Below are 16,634 nucleotides of genomic sequence, written 5' to 3' on the forward strand. Positions count from 1 at the left end.
ATGTCATATTTCTTAATGTTTATTTTGTTTGCTTACATATACTTAAGTTTTTACTACTTGATTTGTCAGCTTTGAGTGGTGTCTTGTCTCTCAGCTTTTATCAATAAGGCAGTCAGTGAATTTATTCTACTTTCTATTATTTTTCCCATTCTCTTTGGAAATTAAGCAGTTTACTGGGGAGTAATGCATATGAAAATAGGGGGATGAGGGAGAAGCAGCAGGGAAAGCTTTCATATTATGATGCAGATCAGGTTACTCCTGAGAGGAAAGAGAGGAAGAAAGCAAGATTAGGAGGGAAAGCCTCTGGTTCACGATGTAGATATGATAAAGCCTTGGCGCAAAGGGAAGATCTAAAGCAAAGACTGCCTGTTGCAGGAGTTCTATTTTGGACAGAAATGGCCAGATTCCAGTACTCCTGCAGTGATCAGTCATGGGCTGGTCTATACAGAGCTATCAAAATGAGCCTAGATGGACAGAGTAAAGTGAGGGAGATGGGTTCTTTAATTGTCAGACAAGAAGCATAGGGCAAACACATAATTTGGATTGGAAACACATATTAAGAAGTAAGATTGAGTTAATTTAAGTAAATTAATCACTTTGTTTGAAAAAGAAAATTAATGTTTAGAGATAGAGTGTCCTCTCCAAGTCACTTGGCTGATTAGTGGCAGAGTTAACAAAAATGTAAATCTTCATTTATGTCTCTTTTCACCAGTCTCAGAGTCTAAGAAAGGCAAGAAACTTCCAGATACACACAATGAATATAAATTGCCATTTGAAATCTTTATTAGTTAGCAAAAAAAATCTAACATAATCATCAGAGTTTTAAGTAGCAGTGACAAGATAAAAATGCTTCCACATCCCAAATGAACATCTCCGTATACCAAGTAGCTAATTTTTATTCTTTTACAACTAAAGTCAGGGTTTTTATTTTCAGAGACAATTCTGCAAACTTGACATTAAAGTAATAGTTTGGCGTGGTTTAAAATACATTCAAATGTACACTAAATGTTTTAGAAAATATTCCATTGTTGAATACATTTCACATGGAATTTATGTGAATTAATTGTATTGATAGTGAAATATTATGAGCACCATGTGAACATACAAAAATGTATTCTTGTTGTTCACAGAGGCTAGAATCAAGTACATTGGATCGAAATTAACTTAGACACAATGCAATAAATGTCAACTTTGCAGTTTAAACAATTACATACACTAAGAAAAACAGTGCCAGTCTTGGTTCATGCTTGGCTGCCAGACTTTATTGTCATTCACTTCTAATCCTCACTTCAAATCAAATTTCCCCTTTCTTGGCTCACACTTTGTGAAAATTTTATTTAAAATTAAAGATAATTATCTAAAGGGTTTTGTCATTAATCAACAATACAACGACAGGTCTATCAATAGATTTAGATTAAAGTTTCCGTCTACAGATATTTAGATGTTTTTGTTCATCTGGAGAGATCCAATTTTACCCCCTTATGTTTATAGGATTAGATGGTTCAGGTGGGATTTTGATGGGGGTACAAGGTAGTGATTTTGTAGTTTCCAACATTTAGGAAAAAGTAAATGATTGATGGCCCATATAATATTCTCTCTTTATCTAAAGACTTTCTCTGCCCTCAGCGGGCTATCTCTGTAGGTTCCAAAAGTGATTTTGAACCTTGGACCTGCACCTGGCTTGTGGGATAGAGGCATTTTGTCTTGTTAATAGGTCTTGTGGTGGTGAATAATTAGATTGAAAGATTAGTCATAGTGCTTTAAATCTGAATAATATAATTTCATGTTGGGATTGGTGCTAAAAGTAAAGATGGTAGTTCTGCACTCATAAATCACATCTTATAAATGACAGAACACTTTACAACATATACTATTGCTCCACCATGTCTTCAATAACTCTGTTTAGTAGATTCTTTATATATAAAAGAAATCGAGAAATTTTATTTTGAGTGGGAGCTGAAGTTGGTTGTTTAGTAGTAGTAGTTTGAGTAGTGACTGAAATAGTGGTTTGGTGTGTGGGTCCAGCTGAAGTTTCAGAAGTGGCAGGTGCAAGAGTAGCTGGGGAAGAATTAGGTGTGGTGATTGGGGCAGCTGTGGTCTCCGGTGGAGCTGGTGTAGTTGCAGAAGGTGTGGGTAGGGCAGCTGTGGTCCCCAGTGGAGCTGAGGAAGGTGGTGGAGCTGGTGCAGTTGCAGAAGTTGTGGGTAGGGCAGCTGTGGTCTCCGGTGGAGGTGAGGAAGGTGGTGGAGCTGGTGCAGTTGCAGAAGGTGTGGGTAGGGCAGCTGTGGTCCCCGGTGGAGCTGAGGAAGGTGGTGGAGCTGGTGCAGTTGCAGAAGTTGTGGGTAGGGCAGCTGTGGTCTCCGGTGGAGGTGAGGAAGGTGGTGGAGCTGGTGCAGTTGCAGAAGGTGTGGGTAGGGCAGCTGTGGTCCCCGGTGGAGCTGAGGAAGGTGGTGGAGCTGGTGCAGTTGCAGAAGTTGTGGGTAGGGCAGCTGTGGTCTCCGGTGGAGGTGAGGAAGGTGGTGGAGCTGGTGCAGTTGCAGAAGGTGTGGGTAGGGCAGCTGTGGTCCCCGGTGGAGCTGAGGAAGGTGGTGGAGCTGGTGCAGTTGCAGAAGTTGTGGGTAGGGCAGCTGTGGTCTCCGGTGGAGGTGAGGAAGGTGGTGGAGCTGGTGCAGTTGCAGAAGGTGTGGGTAGGGCAGCTGTGGTCCCCGGTGGAGCTGAGGAAGGTGGTGGAGCTGGTGCAGTTGCAGAAGTTGTGGGTAGGGCAGCTGTGGTCTCCGGTGGAGGTGAGGAAGGTGGTGGAGCTGGTGCAGTTGCAGAAGGTGTGGGTAGGGCAGCTGTGGTCCCCGGTGGAGCTGAGGAAGGTGGTGGAGCTGGTGCAGTTGCAGAAGTTGTGGGTAGGGCAGCTGTGGTCTCCGGTGGAGGTGAGGAAGGTGGTGGAGCTGGTGCAGTTGCAGAAGGTGTGGGTAGGGCAGCTGTGGTCCCCGGTGGAGCTGAGGAAGGTGGTGGAGCTGGTGCAGTTGCAGAAGTTGTGGGTAGGGCAGCTGTGGTCTCCGGTGGAGGTGAGGAAGGTGGTGGAGCTGGTGTAGTTGCAGAAGGTGTGGGTAGGGCAGCTGTGGTCCCCAGTGGAGCTGAGGAAGGTGGTGGAGCTGGTGCAGTTGCAGAAGTTGTGGGTAGGGCAGCTGTGGTCTCCGGTGGAGGTGAGGAAGGTGGTGGAGCTGGTGTAGTTGCAGAAGGTGTGGGTAGGGCAGCTGTGGTCTCCGGTGGAGGTGAGGAAGGTGGTGGAGCTGGTGTAGTTGCAGAAGGTGTGGGTGGGGCAGCTGTGGTCAGTGGAGCTGAGGAAGGTGGTGGAGCTGCTGTAGTTGCAGAAGGTGTGGGTGGGGGAGCTGTGGTGTTTTGTGGAGCTGGGGAATTCGGTGGTGTTAATGTAGCTACAGAAGAGCTTGTGTTAACATTTTCTCTTGAAGATGTGGTGGTGGCATTCTGAGGAAGAGAAGTCACATTTGGAAGGGTAGTGATTTTGGTGGAAGCAGATGGGGAAGTCACAGATGGAATTTGGGTTGTAGCCACTAAGGTAGGGTTGACCACACTGCTAGTATCTGGATGTTTAGATGGCTGGGGAGGATTTGGGAATTTGTGGGGGTTATGAACTGAAGGTGGAGGCCTAGGCCTACAGCGTTTGTATAGACATTTATGGGGCTTTATAATGTGTGGCTTCTGGTGAGTTGGCAGTCCAGGATGATGTGGTAATTCAAAGTGAGGTTTGGGTAAATGGTGATGATGCCTTCTGTGACGTAGTTCGTGAGCCCTTTCTCGACCTTCACTGAACTGCAGAAAAGAAAGAAAATGTAAGAAATGAAAAAAGTATCCATTTATTTATCAATCAGGTGATCACTGCTGACCATGAGATGAGCAGTATTTGTGGAGTGCTGGGATTAGAAACCAGAGTACATTATTGAGTCAAGTGATTATCTTCCTAATTTCACCTAATTTTCACTAAGTTTCAAGAAAGAATTGCTACTAGAGAGTTTTCTTTTGTCAAATGTCTACCCTCTAGATAGCTGGGATGAATATATTCCTGTGGGCTCTAGCTTGAATGCTTAGCTGGATACGAACTTTTGTGCTTCCAGTTTCTCTCTTCTTCCTCTGGTGGAAAATGGTCAAGTTACTGCCTGAGGTCCCAGCACAAAGGCTTCCTGCTTACTCAGCATGTTCACAAAACTTGAGTCAAAGACATTCAACTGAGATCCAAGAGCCCTTTCTGGATTACACCCCTTATATCTACCATCATCAAAACACGAAACAGTCAAACAACAAAGCCCCAACAAACAAAATATCCCACCCCAGCCTCATGTTCTCCATATTTCAGGAAACAGTTTTTAGCCTTTATAAATTGGAGAAACAACTTTGGTCATTACCTTTTAACTTTATTGTTTCAAAATTAGAATTACAGAATTCATGATTCAGGGGTTCATGAATCATCTGATTTTAGAGAAAATTTGCATGTTTATGTATTTTGTCTGGATAGAGCACCAATGATTTTCATGATTTCTGAAAGATGCTTACATCTGAAAAGAACACTGATCTAGTCCAACTGTACATCTGATACTTGATCTTTTATCAATACACCTGCTGAAAGGCTTTCCAGTCTATGCATCTAACCTTTTCTGATTAAGAACTCACTACAGTAATTCCTAAGGCAGCCTGATAGAGAGTTCTTGATACTGAATGTAGGTATGTTTTTTGGGATTTTTATTGTTAACTGAGTAGAATTTTCTTCATGAAGATTTCCATTCTTTGGTCCTAATTTTATGTTTTGGCAGATTTCCCGAAAATCCAGGAGTCCTTCAAAATTTGAAAATAACTTCTATGCCATGTGGGTCATCATTTTGCAAGATGAATATTTTTATTTCCTTTAGCCATTGCTGACATTATTTGAGTTAGAGTACCATCACTGTTTCAGTTTATTATCTGTAAACATACTTCATGCCTTTTATATCCCTCTTCCCTGTATTCAATCTCATACGACATTTTTTAGTGATCGGTTGTATTAAATTGGAGAAAAGAAATATTAATAGGATAAATGAGACCATCCCAAACAAGGATAGGTTACATTTTCTTCCTAATGATTTTCACAGAAGCCCTTTTTAGATCACCAAATGGGTATATCATTCCAGTCCCAAGTTATAAAGCTTTCTTTGGACACAAAGTTTAGTGCAGATGACGTGATAACTTCTGAGAGACTAGCCGAGTTGTTTAAGATAAGATAACTTCCTCAGACTAATACATCCAGCCTCAAAAGTAGCTTCTAGGTATTGGGCTTTCAGAGATGAGATGTTTCACGAGAAACAGGGGCCCTGGTGAGGCTCATGTGATTAAGGGAAGGAACCACATAACTATTTCAAAACAAAGAGGTCATAGAATTAGATTTTGGATCTGGAATTTAATCTAAATCATTTCATAAATGAATAAACTGAGATCCAGGCAGATTAAGTAACTTGCCCAACGTCACTCGGTTATTCAATGGCAGACACAGGACAGATTCAAACCTCCACTGCTGGTCTGTTGCAGTGTGTTTCAAACATGTTCCTCTAAGATCTGGACATTCTCCACAACATCCATCAATACAAGAAAGGATTATTTGTTTAGAAAATTAAATTATCCAGGAAATTTTAATTCATAACTGGGAACAGCCATTAGTTAACATAATGGCGTCTGATACTCATAACTTTGATATTTTTCCATAGGTCTCTCTTAAAAGGGCATAGGTTTTCAGAATCGGTAACACTGACTCCAGGAATCTCTGAGGAGATCCTTTCCATTACAGGGGTACTTGTTTTCTCATAAAATAAACAGGTCATATTGTTCAAACAGATCTTTCCCTGGAGATTGAATATGCAATCCACATAATTAAGGACTTGTTCTGATTGAAGCAGGATTGAGAGCCTCACATTCCATGATCTCAGTCTTTCCCTTTCCAGATGGTCTCTGAGGATGTTGCAAAGAATGTCCAGATCTTACAGGAACATGTATGAAACACGCTGCAACAGACCAGCAGTGGAGGTTTGGCTCTGTCCTGTGTCTGCCACTGAGTAGCTGAGTGACTTTGGGCAAGTCACTTAATGTGCTTATTCATTTATAAAATGATTTGGATTAAATTAAATTCCAGATCCAAAGTCTAATTCTATTTGCTTTGAAATAGTTATGTGGTTCATTCCCTTAATCACCTGAGCCTCACGAAGGCCCCTGTTTCATTCACCTCTGTAAGTCCAATACCTAAAACTAGGCCTGGCCTATGGCAGGTACTCATTAGCTATTAATTGAATGAGTAAATGCATAAAAATGAAAACAATAGCTAATTTCTTATTGAATAAAATATTAACATTTAAAAGTATTTATTCATATGTAAAATAGTTTCAGCTATTTTACTTTAGGTGACCAAAAATAGTACCTACCACATTTTTATATGAAGGCAAATTAATTAAAATCCTATTAATTTTAATGTTAGCATGGCCTGGAACATGTATCAAATGACCAGTTTGTTTGCTTTACTTAGTATGTTGATTAGTTATTATGATTGGCAGTTACAGGTGGTTATAACAGAACTCGTCGACTAGAGTTGGATTTAGAGAAGTCTGAGAAAGGAAGGAGTTGAAAATGTATGCCTCTAAAGTTTTGAGTTTAGATGATTGAAGTATGGAGGTCCTTATAATACATACAGATATGCCAGGGAGAGTGTATTAAAGATAGCAACCTTGCTTGCCTGTTCACATTCGCTATTTATTTTTATTAAAAAAGTCTTTATATAACACTTACTTTATATGAGGCCCTATTCTGAGTGGTTTACAAATACAAATTTATTTAATTTCTTAGCAATATCGTAAGGTGGGTATGGTTGTTGTCTTCATTATATGGATGGGAAATGTGAGTCTTAGACTAAGTAACTTTTAGGAGAATGTTTCTCCATTTGCAAACTGCACTTTTGAGAGGAGAGAAGAGGGAGAAGGCATGAGGAACAAGGAGAGAGTAGGCTGGAATCAAAGGAAGGAGAAGGAGAGACACATGACACTTGGAGCAAGAAAGGAGGGTATAAGAAAGCAGAAGACTCCTAAAATAACTAGAGGAATGCCAAATTTTCTGAGGAAGGAAGGGGAGGAGAAAATTAGTCAGAAAGGAAGAGAGCTAGGAGAGAGCAAGATCAAGATTACATTTTTTATTTTTTTATTTTGAGATGGAGTCTTCCTCCATCACCCAGTTGGAGTGCAGTGGCGTGATCTCAGCTCACTGCAACCTCAGTCTCCTGAGTTCAAGGAATTCTCCTGCCTCAGCCTCCCTAGAAGTTGTAATTACAGGTGTGCACTCCACGCCTGGCTAATTTTTGTATTTTCAGTAGAGATGGGGGTTTCACCATGTTGGCCAGGCTGGTCTCGAACTCCTGACCTCAGGTGATCTTCCCGCCTCGGCCTCCGAAACTGCTGGATTACACATGTGAGCCACAGCACCTGGCCCAAGATTACATTTAATTGAAATTAGAAAGCACATTACATTTCTGCATTTGCTACCAGCTTATTTTTATGACCATTTGAAAACCTGTGATCCTTTTTTAAAGAGAATGAAAGCATTATGGTAAATAATGCTATAGTTGACAGAGCTCTTCATCTGACTCCAGAATACATCCCTTCAAATCTTCCTTTGGGATATCTGGAAGACAGAAATCAGACTCTCCACTCCTTGAAATCACCCCACAAAAGCAGGTTGTTGCTAGAGCTCCAGGGCTGACCTTTTCTGGCTCTGAGTTGATGCTGCTCTCTGGTATATTCCTGTATTTTCTTTTCTTTTCTTTTTTTGAAATGGAGTCTTACTCTGTTGCCGAGGCTGAAGTGCAGTGGCACAATCTTGGCTCACTGCAACCTCTGCCTCCCAGGTTCAAGTGATTCTCCTGTCTCAGCCTCCCGAATAGCTAGGATTATAGATGTGTGCCACCACGCCCAGCTAATTTTTGTAGTTTTAGTAGAGATGAGGTTTCACCATGTTGGCCAGGCTGGTCTCGAACTCCTGACCTCACATTCCTGTATTTTCTAAGAATCAGGTCAAGGTATTACTGTGCTACCTTCTCATATTCAAGTTCTTTGGAAACTGTTTCTCTCAGCAGGCACTTTTTTGAGATTTGGGTAGTTTGAAGAGTTTTCTTTATTCTAAGCACTTGGAAGAAAGGATTCTTTAGGTGTCTGGATTTGTGGGAGTTATGATGAAAGGCCACCTCAAAAGAACAACCTAGATTCATCATTTCACAATAACATAATTATTTGTGTTGAATGGAAAGTTATTTCTTTCAATATAGAGTTGTTGGTAGCCAGGGATTCCCTGTTAAAATTTTACTTATTAAAAAGTTAACATCGCCGTGCATATTCAGAACTTAAAGCCTTATCAACTAGTATGTAAATTGAGATTACAATAATCTTGTTATAATTTTTACATCTACACTATATTTTATAATTTATAAATTCTCATTTACCCTTCAGCAGCCCTGTGAAGCATATAGTGTTATTTTATACATAGGGAAATTAGGGTCCTATAAATAGATTCTAAATTGCTCAAGATTCATCTGAATGGTAAACATCAGAGATGAGTTTAAGTCCACATCTTCTGAGCCCAACTTAAGCACTCTTCTACAGTCACACAAATCAGCATTAGGGTCCAGGGAAAAAGCCTGATTGTTTTCTGAGGGATTTTATATGGTAAGTGAGAAATATGAGAATATCCAAGAGTAAATTCCATCCACTTCACCGGTTCTTCTGCCCTCTCTCTCTGCTCTACTTGCATAATATTCTGAGGCTATCCATCCTCATTCAATAAAAGTACATTCTATTTCTTGATTGTTGTTTGAAGTTTTGTCAAAATAAAATTGAATAAATACAGGTACATAGCATTAGAGAAAAATATGGTTATTATTACAGCATGTATCACCTAGTAATCACATTATATCATTATTAATTCTAATCTTCCTTTGCCAGTACAACTTAAATTTCTTAAAGATAGAAGGTCCACTTTGTAATCTTCTCTTGGTTTTGGAAGCCATCTTTTCCTATCCCCTCTTGTGGGTCCTCCGTCTTTTTTATCCATATCCAAACTACCTACATTTTCTCCCTAGGTGATCTTGTAAGGTCTCATGGCTTCAAGTATGTTTTAAATATAGACTTTACCCCGAGATTTCTTAACTCCAGACAACATATATCCACTGTTTTCTTGATATCTTGATGTAGAAGTCTATTAGCCATTTCAAATGGAACATGTCCCAAACTCGAACATTTTTGTCCATTTCTTTCCTTCTTTTTTTTTTTTTCTTTTGAGACAGAGTCTTGCTCTGTCACCCAGTCTGGAGTGCAGTGATGCAATCTCAGCTCACTGCAAACTCCACCTCCCAGGTTCGAGCAATTCTCCTGCCTCAGTCTCACAAGTAGCTGGGATTACAGGTGCCCGCCACCATGCCCAGCTAATTTTTGTATTTTTAATAGAGATGGGGTTTTGCCATGTTGGCCAGGGTGGTCTTGAACTCCTGACTTTAGGTGATCCGCCTGCCTTGGACTCCCAAAGTGCTGGGACTACAGGCATGAGCCACCGCCCCTGGCCTGTTCATTTCTTTCTTTTACCACATATACAATCCAGTAGAAGGTATAGTAGACTCAATCACTAAAATATATCCTAAACCCACTCTCACCTTTTAATTGCTGACATTTAGTGCAAATCACCATCATCTTTTATCTGGACCACTGCCATAGCTTCCTGACTAGTCTCCTTATCTCAGTTTTTATTACCTGCTACCTGTCTTCTCCTGAGAATCCTGTCATGTAACTCCCCTGGGAGTGCTTTGATCATGCTGAGACTTCCTGACAGATTTGAATCCATATTCCACACCAAGACCTAAAGGCCTTACAAATCTGGGTTTTCATCTCTGTCAGTTCTCATCACACTCACTATAAAGTTTGTGCTCTGTAGATATTGGATAAATGAAACAAATTATTTCCTTATGCTCTGTCTGTCTACCTACCTACCTACCTACCTACCTACCTACCTACCTACCTCCCTACCTAGCTACCTAGTCTATCTACCTATCTATCTAGTCTATCTACCTATCTGTATATATTTTTCAGACAGGGTCTCATTTTGTTGCCCAGGCTATGACATAGTGGTGTGATTATGGCTTGCTGCAGCCTTGACCTCCCAGGTTTAAGATCCCACCTCAGCCTCTGAGTAGCTGGGATTACAAGTACGTACCACCATACCTGGCTAATTAATTATTATTATTATTTTTTGTTATTGTGGAAACACTGTCTCATTGTGTTACCCAGGCTAGTCTTCTGAGCTCAAGTGATCCTCCCTCCTAGTCTTCCCATAGTGCTAGGATTAGAGGTGTGAGCCACTGCACCGGTCAATTATCCATATTTATATGTTTCCCAGAAATAAAAGATGTCAAGCTTCTTGGAAATAGGGATTGCTTATTATGCTTTAAAAGTCTCAGGTAGGTACACTAAATGTTTGTTATTGATAGTTAAGGAAAAAACTTATTTGGGTGAATACTTACTGAGAAGCAAGCACTCAGTGCACAGATGCACACAAACAGCGGCAGAGTTTTCATTCTTTCTGATGTCTCCTGGGAAAAGCAGAAACGTGACTTACCATTAGTTATGACATTATGGGAGAGGAATGCATTTTGGTAAATGACTTATTTTTATTAGAAAGCACAGGCTAAAAGAGACCACTGGTTTCTGAAAATTATGTATACATTTTCATTCCATAGGGGTGACACAAAATTACTTCAGGCCTAAAATACATTCTTTTAGAGAGGAAGCAATGGAAGAGACTCAAGAATTATTCTAACTAGTTTGCAACATGAACATTTTCTATTGATATTAAAGACTGGCTAGGAAAGGCAGGATCTTAGGAAGTTTAGCAATAAGAGAAGGAAATAATTTTATTCTTATTTCTTTTCTAATTCAAGAAGCTTCCCTCTCTGGGGAACCATCATATAAATGACCTGATACTGCACAGTTTTGTAAAGATTCCTGATGTTAGAATGAAGATGCTCTTTGTCTCTGTGCTACGAGGCTGGCACTTGGAACAAACAACCAGGTCAAATGGACTCTTCCTCCAATTTCATTCTGCTGAAGATTTTGCCATTTGATAATCCTTTTCTTGTAACTTTTTTGTTTTTTTGAGACAGGGTCTCACTCTGTTGTCCAGGCTGGAGTGAAGTGGCGCGCTCATGGCTCACTGCAGCCTGCACCCCCCAGGCTCAAGTGATCCTCTCACTTTGGCCACCCTAGTAGCTGGGACTACAGTCATGCGCCACCACTCCTGGCTATTGTCATTATTATTATTTTTATTTTTTGTAGAGACAGGGTTTCACTGTGTTGCCCAGGCTGGTCTTGAACTCCTGGGCTCAAGCAATCCATCCTCACTGGCCTCCCAAAATTCTGGGATTGCAGGTGTGAGCCACCGTGTCTGGTCGATACCCTTTTTCTAAGTCCCGAAATGACAGGAATTATGCTTTATTCATTGTTATGTCATCATGCCTAGTACATAGTGCAGACTTAATACATATATTTTTTTGAATAACTACTTGCAAAAGAGAATTGTATTTTGGCTATAGGTTGTAGAAGGAAAGAATGAGAGAAGAGAAGAATGAGAGAGGAGAAGAATGTGGTCTTTTATTTTTCTCATTTTGGTTATATATGTGATGTATACATGTCAGCTTATTAACTTTAGAAAACAAAATAAAGGTTAAATCATATAGACAGATTACGTATTAGGGCAGGTAATTAGGGTGCATGTCAATGTGGCGGGCTGCGAGATTAGACACACTTTACAATACAATCCCGTGGTTTATAAAATGGATGTTAGAGTCAGTCAGAGACTTGATTTAAGCTCTGCCCACTTATTGCGTGACTCTGCCACTCACTGCATGACTTTGAGTGAGTTGCAATCTTACATCACAAGAATTTCCTGAGGATTGACTGGAATAATAAATATATATATATATATAAAACAAATAGTACTAAGAATAATGTCTTATCCTTAATAAAGTCTGAGTGGTATTATTATAGTACTAGCATACTAAGAAGAAAACAATCTGATCCAGCTGAAAAAAGAAATGGTTACTTATTATTCTTCAGGTTCCTAATATATTTTCCTTTTTTTTTTTTTTTTTTTAAATTTCAAGACCAAAAACATTCCTACCGGTCATTTTGTGTTCTAATAACATATGAATTGAGTGTTATCACACAGTTTGGCAGTTCATAAGAAGAGAGGAGAATAACTGTATTAGAACAACTATTGCTATTACTTCATATATGTATATTACTTGAAAACTGTTTAGTTTATATTAGAATCTATCTAAAGTATCCACATACCTGGTGCAGTGTGAATATTTCTTCTTAGGGTGTTCAAGCCAGTTGCTTGCTTTTAGCCAATCCTTTGAGGATGGTAACTAGAAGCAAAAGAGGAGAAAGCACAAGAGAATTTTCAGGTTTTATAACTCTCCAGTTGAGCTTTTTGGAAATAGGAAATCTGTTAGATTTAAGATAAGGTCACTTGTGTCAAGGAATTTGCTTTTAAAGAAAAGAATAGTTGTGGTTTGCTGAGGTTGACAGTAGTTCTTTGTGCATCAATTTCTTCCTGATGAGCACAGTGACGATCAGAGGTTCTCAATGAGTAACTTATGTGCTTGATGAGTAGTGGAACAGTGATTGATGGCACTTATGGAGAAACGAACAACCATGGCCCGGGTCTTCCCAACAGGAAGAGATCGTCCACTTTTTCCTGTTGGGCTCTCAAAGTAAGCAGAGTAATTGCCTTCTGACAGTTAATGTGATGGGACACCATATTTCCTTGTCAATAAGACAAGTTAATAAAGGACAGAGGATTTAAAAAAAAATAATGTGGTGCCAAGTACTGGTGCAAGACAGTATTTAAAGCCAAAAAATAAACACTGAATTTTTTAGTACAAGCAATTAAAAACCATTTTTTGACATTTTGTCTTGAAAAATATTCAAACATGTAGAAAAGTGAGGAGGGTAGTACAACTATATAGTCATTCGCTGGTTTTCATAATTCTTAACATTTTGCTATATATCTTAGTTGTTTTGCTGAAGTATTTTAAGGTAAACTACAGAAATTGTAACAGCTACTCTCTATTTCAGCATTTCTCTCTAAAAAGCCTTTCTTTTATAACACAACACCATCAACCTATAACAATATTAATAATTCAAACACATAATCTAAAATTGAATTTATACTCAAATTTTCCCAGTTTTGGCAAAAATATTTTTAGTCATTTTGTTCCTAACAGGACTCAACTAAGGGCCGTGTGTTGCAGTTACTTCTTATGTCTCTAGTTTCTTTTAGCCCAGAAAATTTTCTCCCTTTTCCCCCGTAGTAGTGATATTTTGATATCCATACTAGTCATTTTATAAATATTTATTTTTAAAAAGAAACTTAAGAACTTAAGAAGGAACTGAAGAATCATTTTAATAGAGATTTTCAAAATTAGATATTTCTACTATGTAAAATCATTAATCTGGAATACAGTTTTGAAGGTGTGATTCCTCTTCTGGCTAGTCAGTTTGTTCTTTTGCACATATAGTCTCTGAGGGCTTACATTCTTTGGGTTTGATTCCTTGCTTCTCCACTTAGTATCCATGTAATTTTTGACAAGTTAGCTAACTTCTTTGAGTCTCAGTTTTTCTATCTGCTAATTAGGTGTGAAATCTACCTTACAAAGTTGTCAGACTGAAATTAGGTAAGTTAAAGGTTCTGACATGGAACTTTTGAATGGAAAGCCCTCAGCTATTATACTGCCATTAGTGGAAAGTTAGGGACAGTTTTTGAGATAGCAATGAGTTAGTAAATATGGGCTATAATATTAATTTCTTTTCGTCTTTCTTTGCTAGCAACTGGTGATATGCATTTACAATATACTTGTTATAGTTAAAATTGGCTGTAGAGTAGAATTTTTATTGATCTGAAACAAGATTTTCTGAGTACATGGCTTCAGTAGAAAAATTTTCATATCACCTTGTTATTGCCCAATTAGTGGTAAGTTGGATTGACCTCAAAATTGATAGAATTTCAAAAAATGAATTTAATTTCTTTAAATATTGAAAAATATAAGAATATCTGGACATATTATGACTGAATCCAGTGCACTTCTGGTTTTATTTTTCAATAAATGAGTAACATTTATGCATTTATTACTTTAATTTTTAAAAAAAATTATACTATAAGTTCTGGGGTACTTGTGCAGAATGTATAGGTTTGTTACATAGGTATACATGTGCCATGGTGGTTTGCTGCACCCATCAACCTGTCACCTGCATTAGGTATTTCTCCTAATGCTATCTCTCTCCTAGCCCCCACCCCCCAACAGGCTTGTGTGTGATGTTTCCCTCCCTGTGTCCATGTGTTCTCAGTGTTTAACTCCCATTTGTGAGTGACAACATGCAGCGTTTGGTTTTCCATTCCTGTGTTAGTTTGCTGAGGATGATGGTTTCCAGCTTCATCCATGACCTTGCAAAGTACATGAACTCATCCTTTTTTTATGGCTCCATAGTATTCCATGGCATATATGTGCCACATTTTCTTTATCCAGTCTATCATTGATGGGGATTTGGGTTGGTTCCAAGTCTTTGCTATTGTGAATAGTACTGCAAGAAATATACATATGCAGTTTTTCTTTATAGTAGAATGATTTATAATCCTTTGTGTATATACCAAGTAATGGGATTGCTGGGTCATATGATATTTCTGGTTCTAGATCCTTAAGGAATCGCTACACTGTCTTCCACAATGGTTGAACTAATATACACTCTCAGCAACAGTGTAAAAGCATTTATATTTCTCCACATCCTCTCCAGCATCTGTTGTTTCCTGACTTTTCAATGATTGCCATTCTAAATGGCGTGAGATGGTATCTCATTGTGGTTTTGATTTGCATTTCTCTAATGACCAATGATGATGAACTTTTTTCATATGTTTGTTGGCTGCATAAAAGTCTTCTTTTGAGAAGTGTCTGTTCATATCCTTTGCCCACTTTTTGATGAGGTTGTTTGCTTTTTTCTTGTAAATGTGTTTAAGTTCCTTGTAGATTCTGGGTATTAGCCCTTTGTCAGATGGATAGATTGCAAAATTTTCTCCCATTCTGTAGGTTGCCTGTTCACTCTGATGGTCGTTTCTTTTGCTGTGGAGAAGCTCTTCAGTTTAATTAGATCCCATTTGTCAATTTTGGCTTTTGTTGCCATTGCCTTTGGTATTTTAGTCATGAAATCTTTGCCCATGCCTATTTCCTGAATGGTGTTGCCTAAGTTTTCTTCTAGGGTTTTTATGGTTTTAGGTCTTACATTTAAGTCTTTAATCCATCTTGAGTAAATTTTTGTATAAAGTGTAAGGAAGGGGTCCAGTTTCAGTTTTCTGCATATGGCTAGCCAGTTTTCCCAGGACCATTGATTAAATAGGGGATCCTTTCTCCATTTCTTGTTTTTTCAGGTTTGTCAAAGATCAGATGGTTGTAGATGTGTGGTGTTATTTCTGAGGCCTCTGTTCTGTTCCATTGGTCTAGATATCTGTTTTGGCACCAGTGCCATGCTGTTTTGGTTACTGTAGCCTTGTAGTATAGTTTGAAGTCAGATAGCATGATGCTCCAGTTTCATTCTCTTTGCTTAGGATTTTCTTGGCTATGCAGGCTCTTTTTTGGCTCCATATGACACATGAGTAGTTTTTTATAATTCTGTGAAGAAAGTCAATGGTAGCTTGGGTGGGGATAGCATTGAATCTATAAATTACTTTAGGCAGTATGACCATTTTCATGATATTGATTCTTCCTATCCGTGAGTATGGAGTGTTTTTCCATTTTTTTGTGTCCTCTCTTATTTCCTTGAGCAGTGGTTTGTAGTTCTCCTTGAAGAGGTCCTTCACATCCCTTTTAGGTTGTATTCTTAGGTATTTTATTCTCTTTGTAGTTATTGTGAATGGAAGTTCACTCATGATTTGTCTATTATTAGTGGATAGGAATGCTTGTGATTTTTGCACATTGATTTTGTATCTGAGAATTTGCTGAAGTTGCTTATCAGCTTAAGGAGATTTCAGGTTGAGACAATGGGGCTTTCTAAATATACAATCATATCATCTGCAAACAGAGACAGTTTGACTTCCTCTCTTCCTATTTGAATACCCTTTATTTCTTTCTCTTGCCTGATTGCCCTGGCCAGACCTTCCAATACTATGTTGAATAGGAGTGGTGAGAGAGGCCATCCTTGTCTTGTGCCAGTTTTCACAGAGAATGCTTCCAGCTTTTGCCCATTCAGTATGATATTGGCTGTGGGTTTGTCATTAGTAGCTCTTATTATTTGGAGATACATTCCCTCAATGCCTACTTTACTGAGAGTTTTTAGCATGAAGCGGTGTTGAATTTTATGGAAGGCCTTTTCTGTATCTATTGAGATAATCATGTGGTTTTTGTCACTGGTTCTGTTTATGTGATGGATTACGTTATTGATTTGCCTATGTTGAACCAGCCTTGCATCCCAGGGATGAAGCTGGCTTGATCTTGATGGATAAGCTTTTGATGTGCTGTTGGATTTGGTTT

The 16,634-nt window shown here is 39.0% G+C and overlaps 1 protein-coding gene across 1 annotated transcript in view; it reads right to left on the minus strand.

Annotated features, from left to right (window-relative positions):
- Positions 1-765: 765 nt before the first annotated feature.
- MUC7 (mucin 7, secreted) overlaps positions 766-16,634 on the minus strand; it is a 54,755-nt gene continuing 38,886 nt past the window's right edge. Inside the window, exons 2-5 of the mRNA XM_017879177.1 lie at positions 12,406-12,482; positions 10,578-10,646; positions 2,995-3,823; positions 766-2,115 (exon numbers count right to left, since the gene is read on the minus strand). Coding sequence (XP_017734666.1) covers positions 1,871-2,115; positions 2,995-3,823; positions 10,578-10,631 — 1,128 coding nt within the window. The 5' untranslated portion in view covers positions 10,632-10,646; positions 12,406-12,482 and the 3' untranslated portion in view covers positions 766-1,870. The remainder of the gene's footprint in view (positions 2,116-2,994; positions 3,824-10,577; positions 10,647-12,405; positions 12,483-16,634) is intronic.

Source organism: Rhinopithecus bieti, unplaced genomic scaffold, assembly GCF_001698545.2.
Source record: "Rhinopithecus bieti isolate Rb0 unplaced genomic scaffold, ASM169854v2 scaffold_905, whole genome shotgun sequence".
NCBI classification, from domain to species: Eukaryota; Metazoa; Chordata; class Mammalia; order Primates; family Cercopithecidae; genus Rhinopithecus; species Rhinopithecus bieti.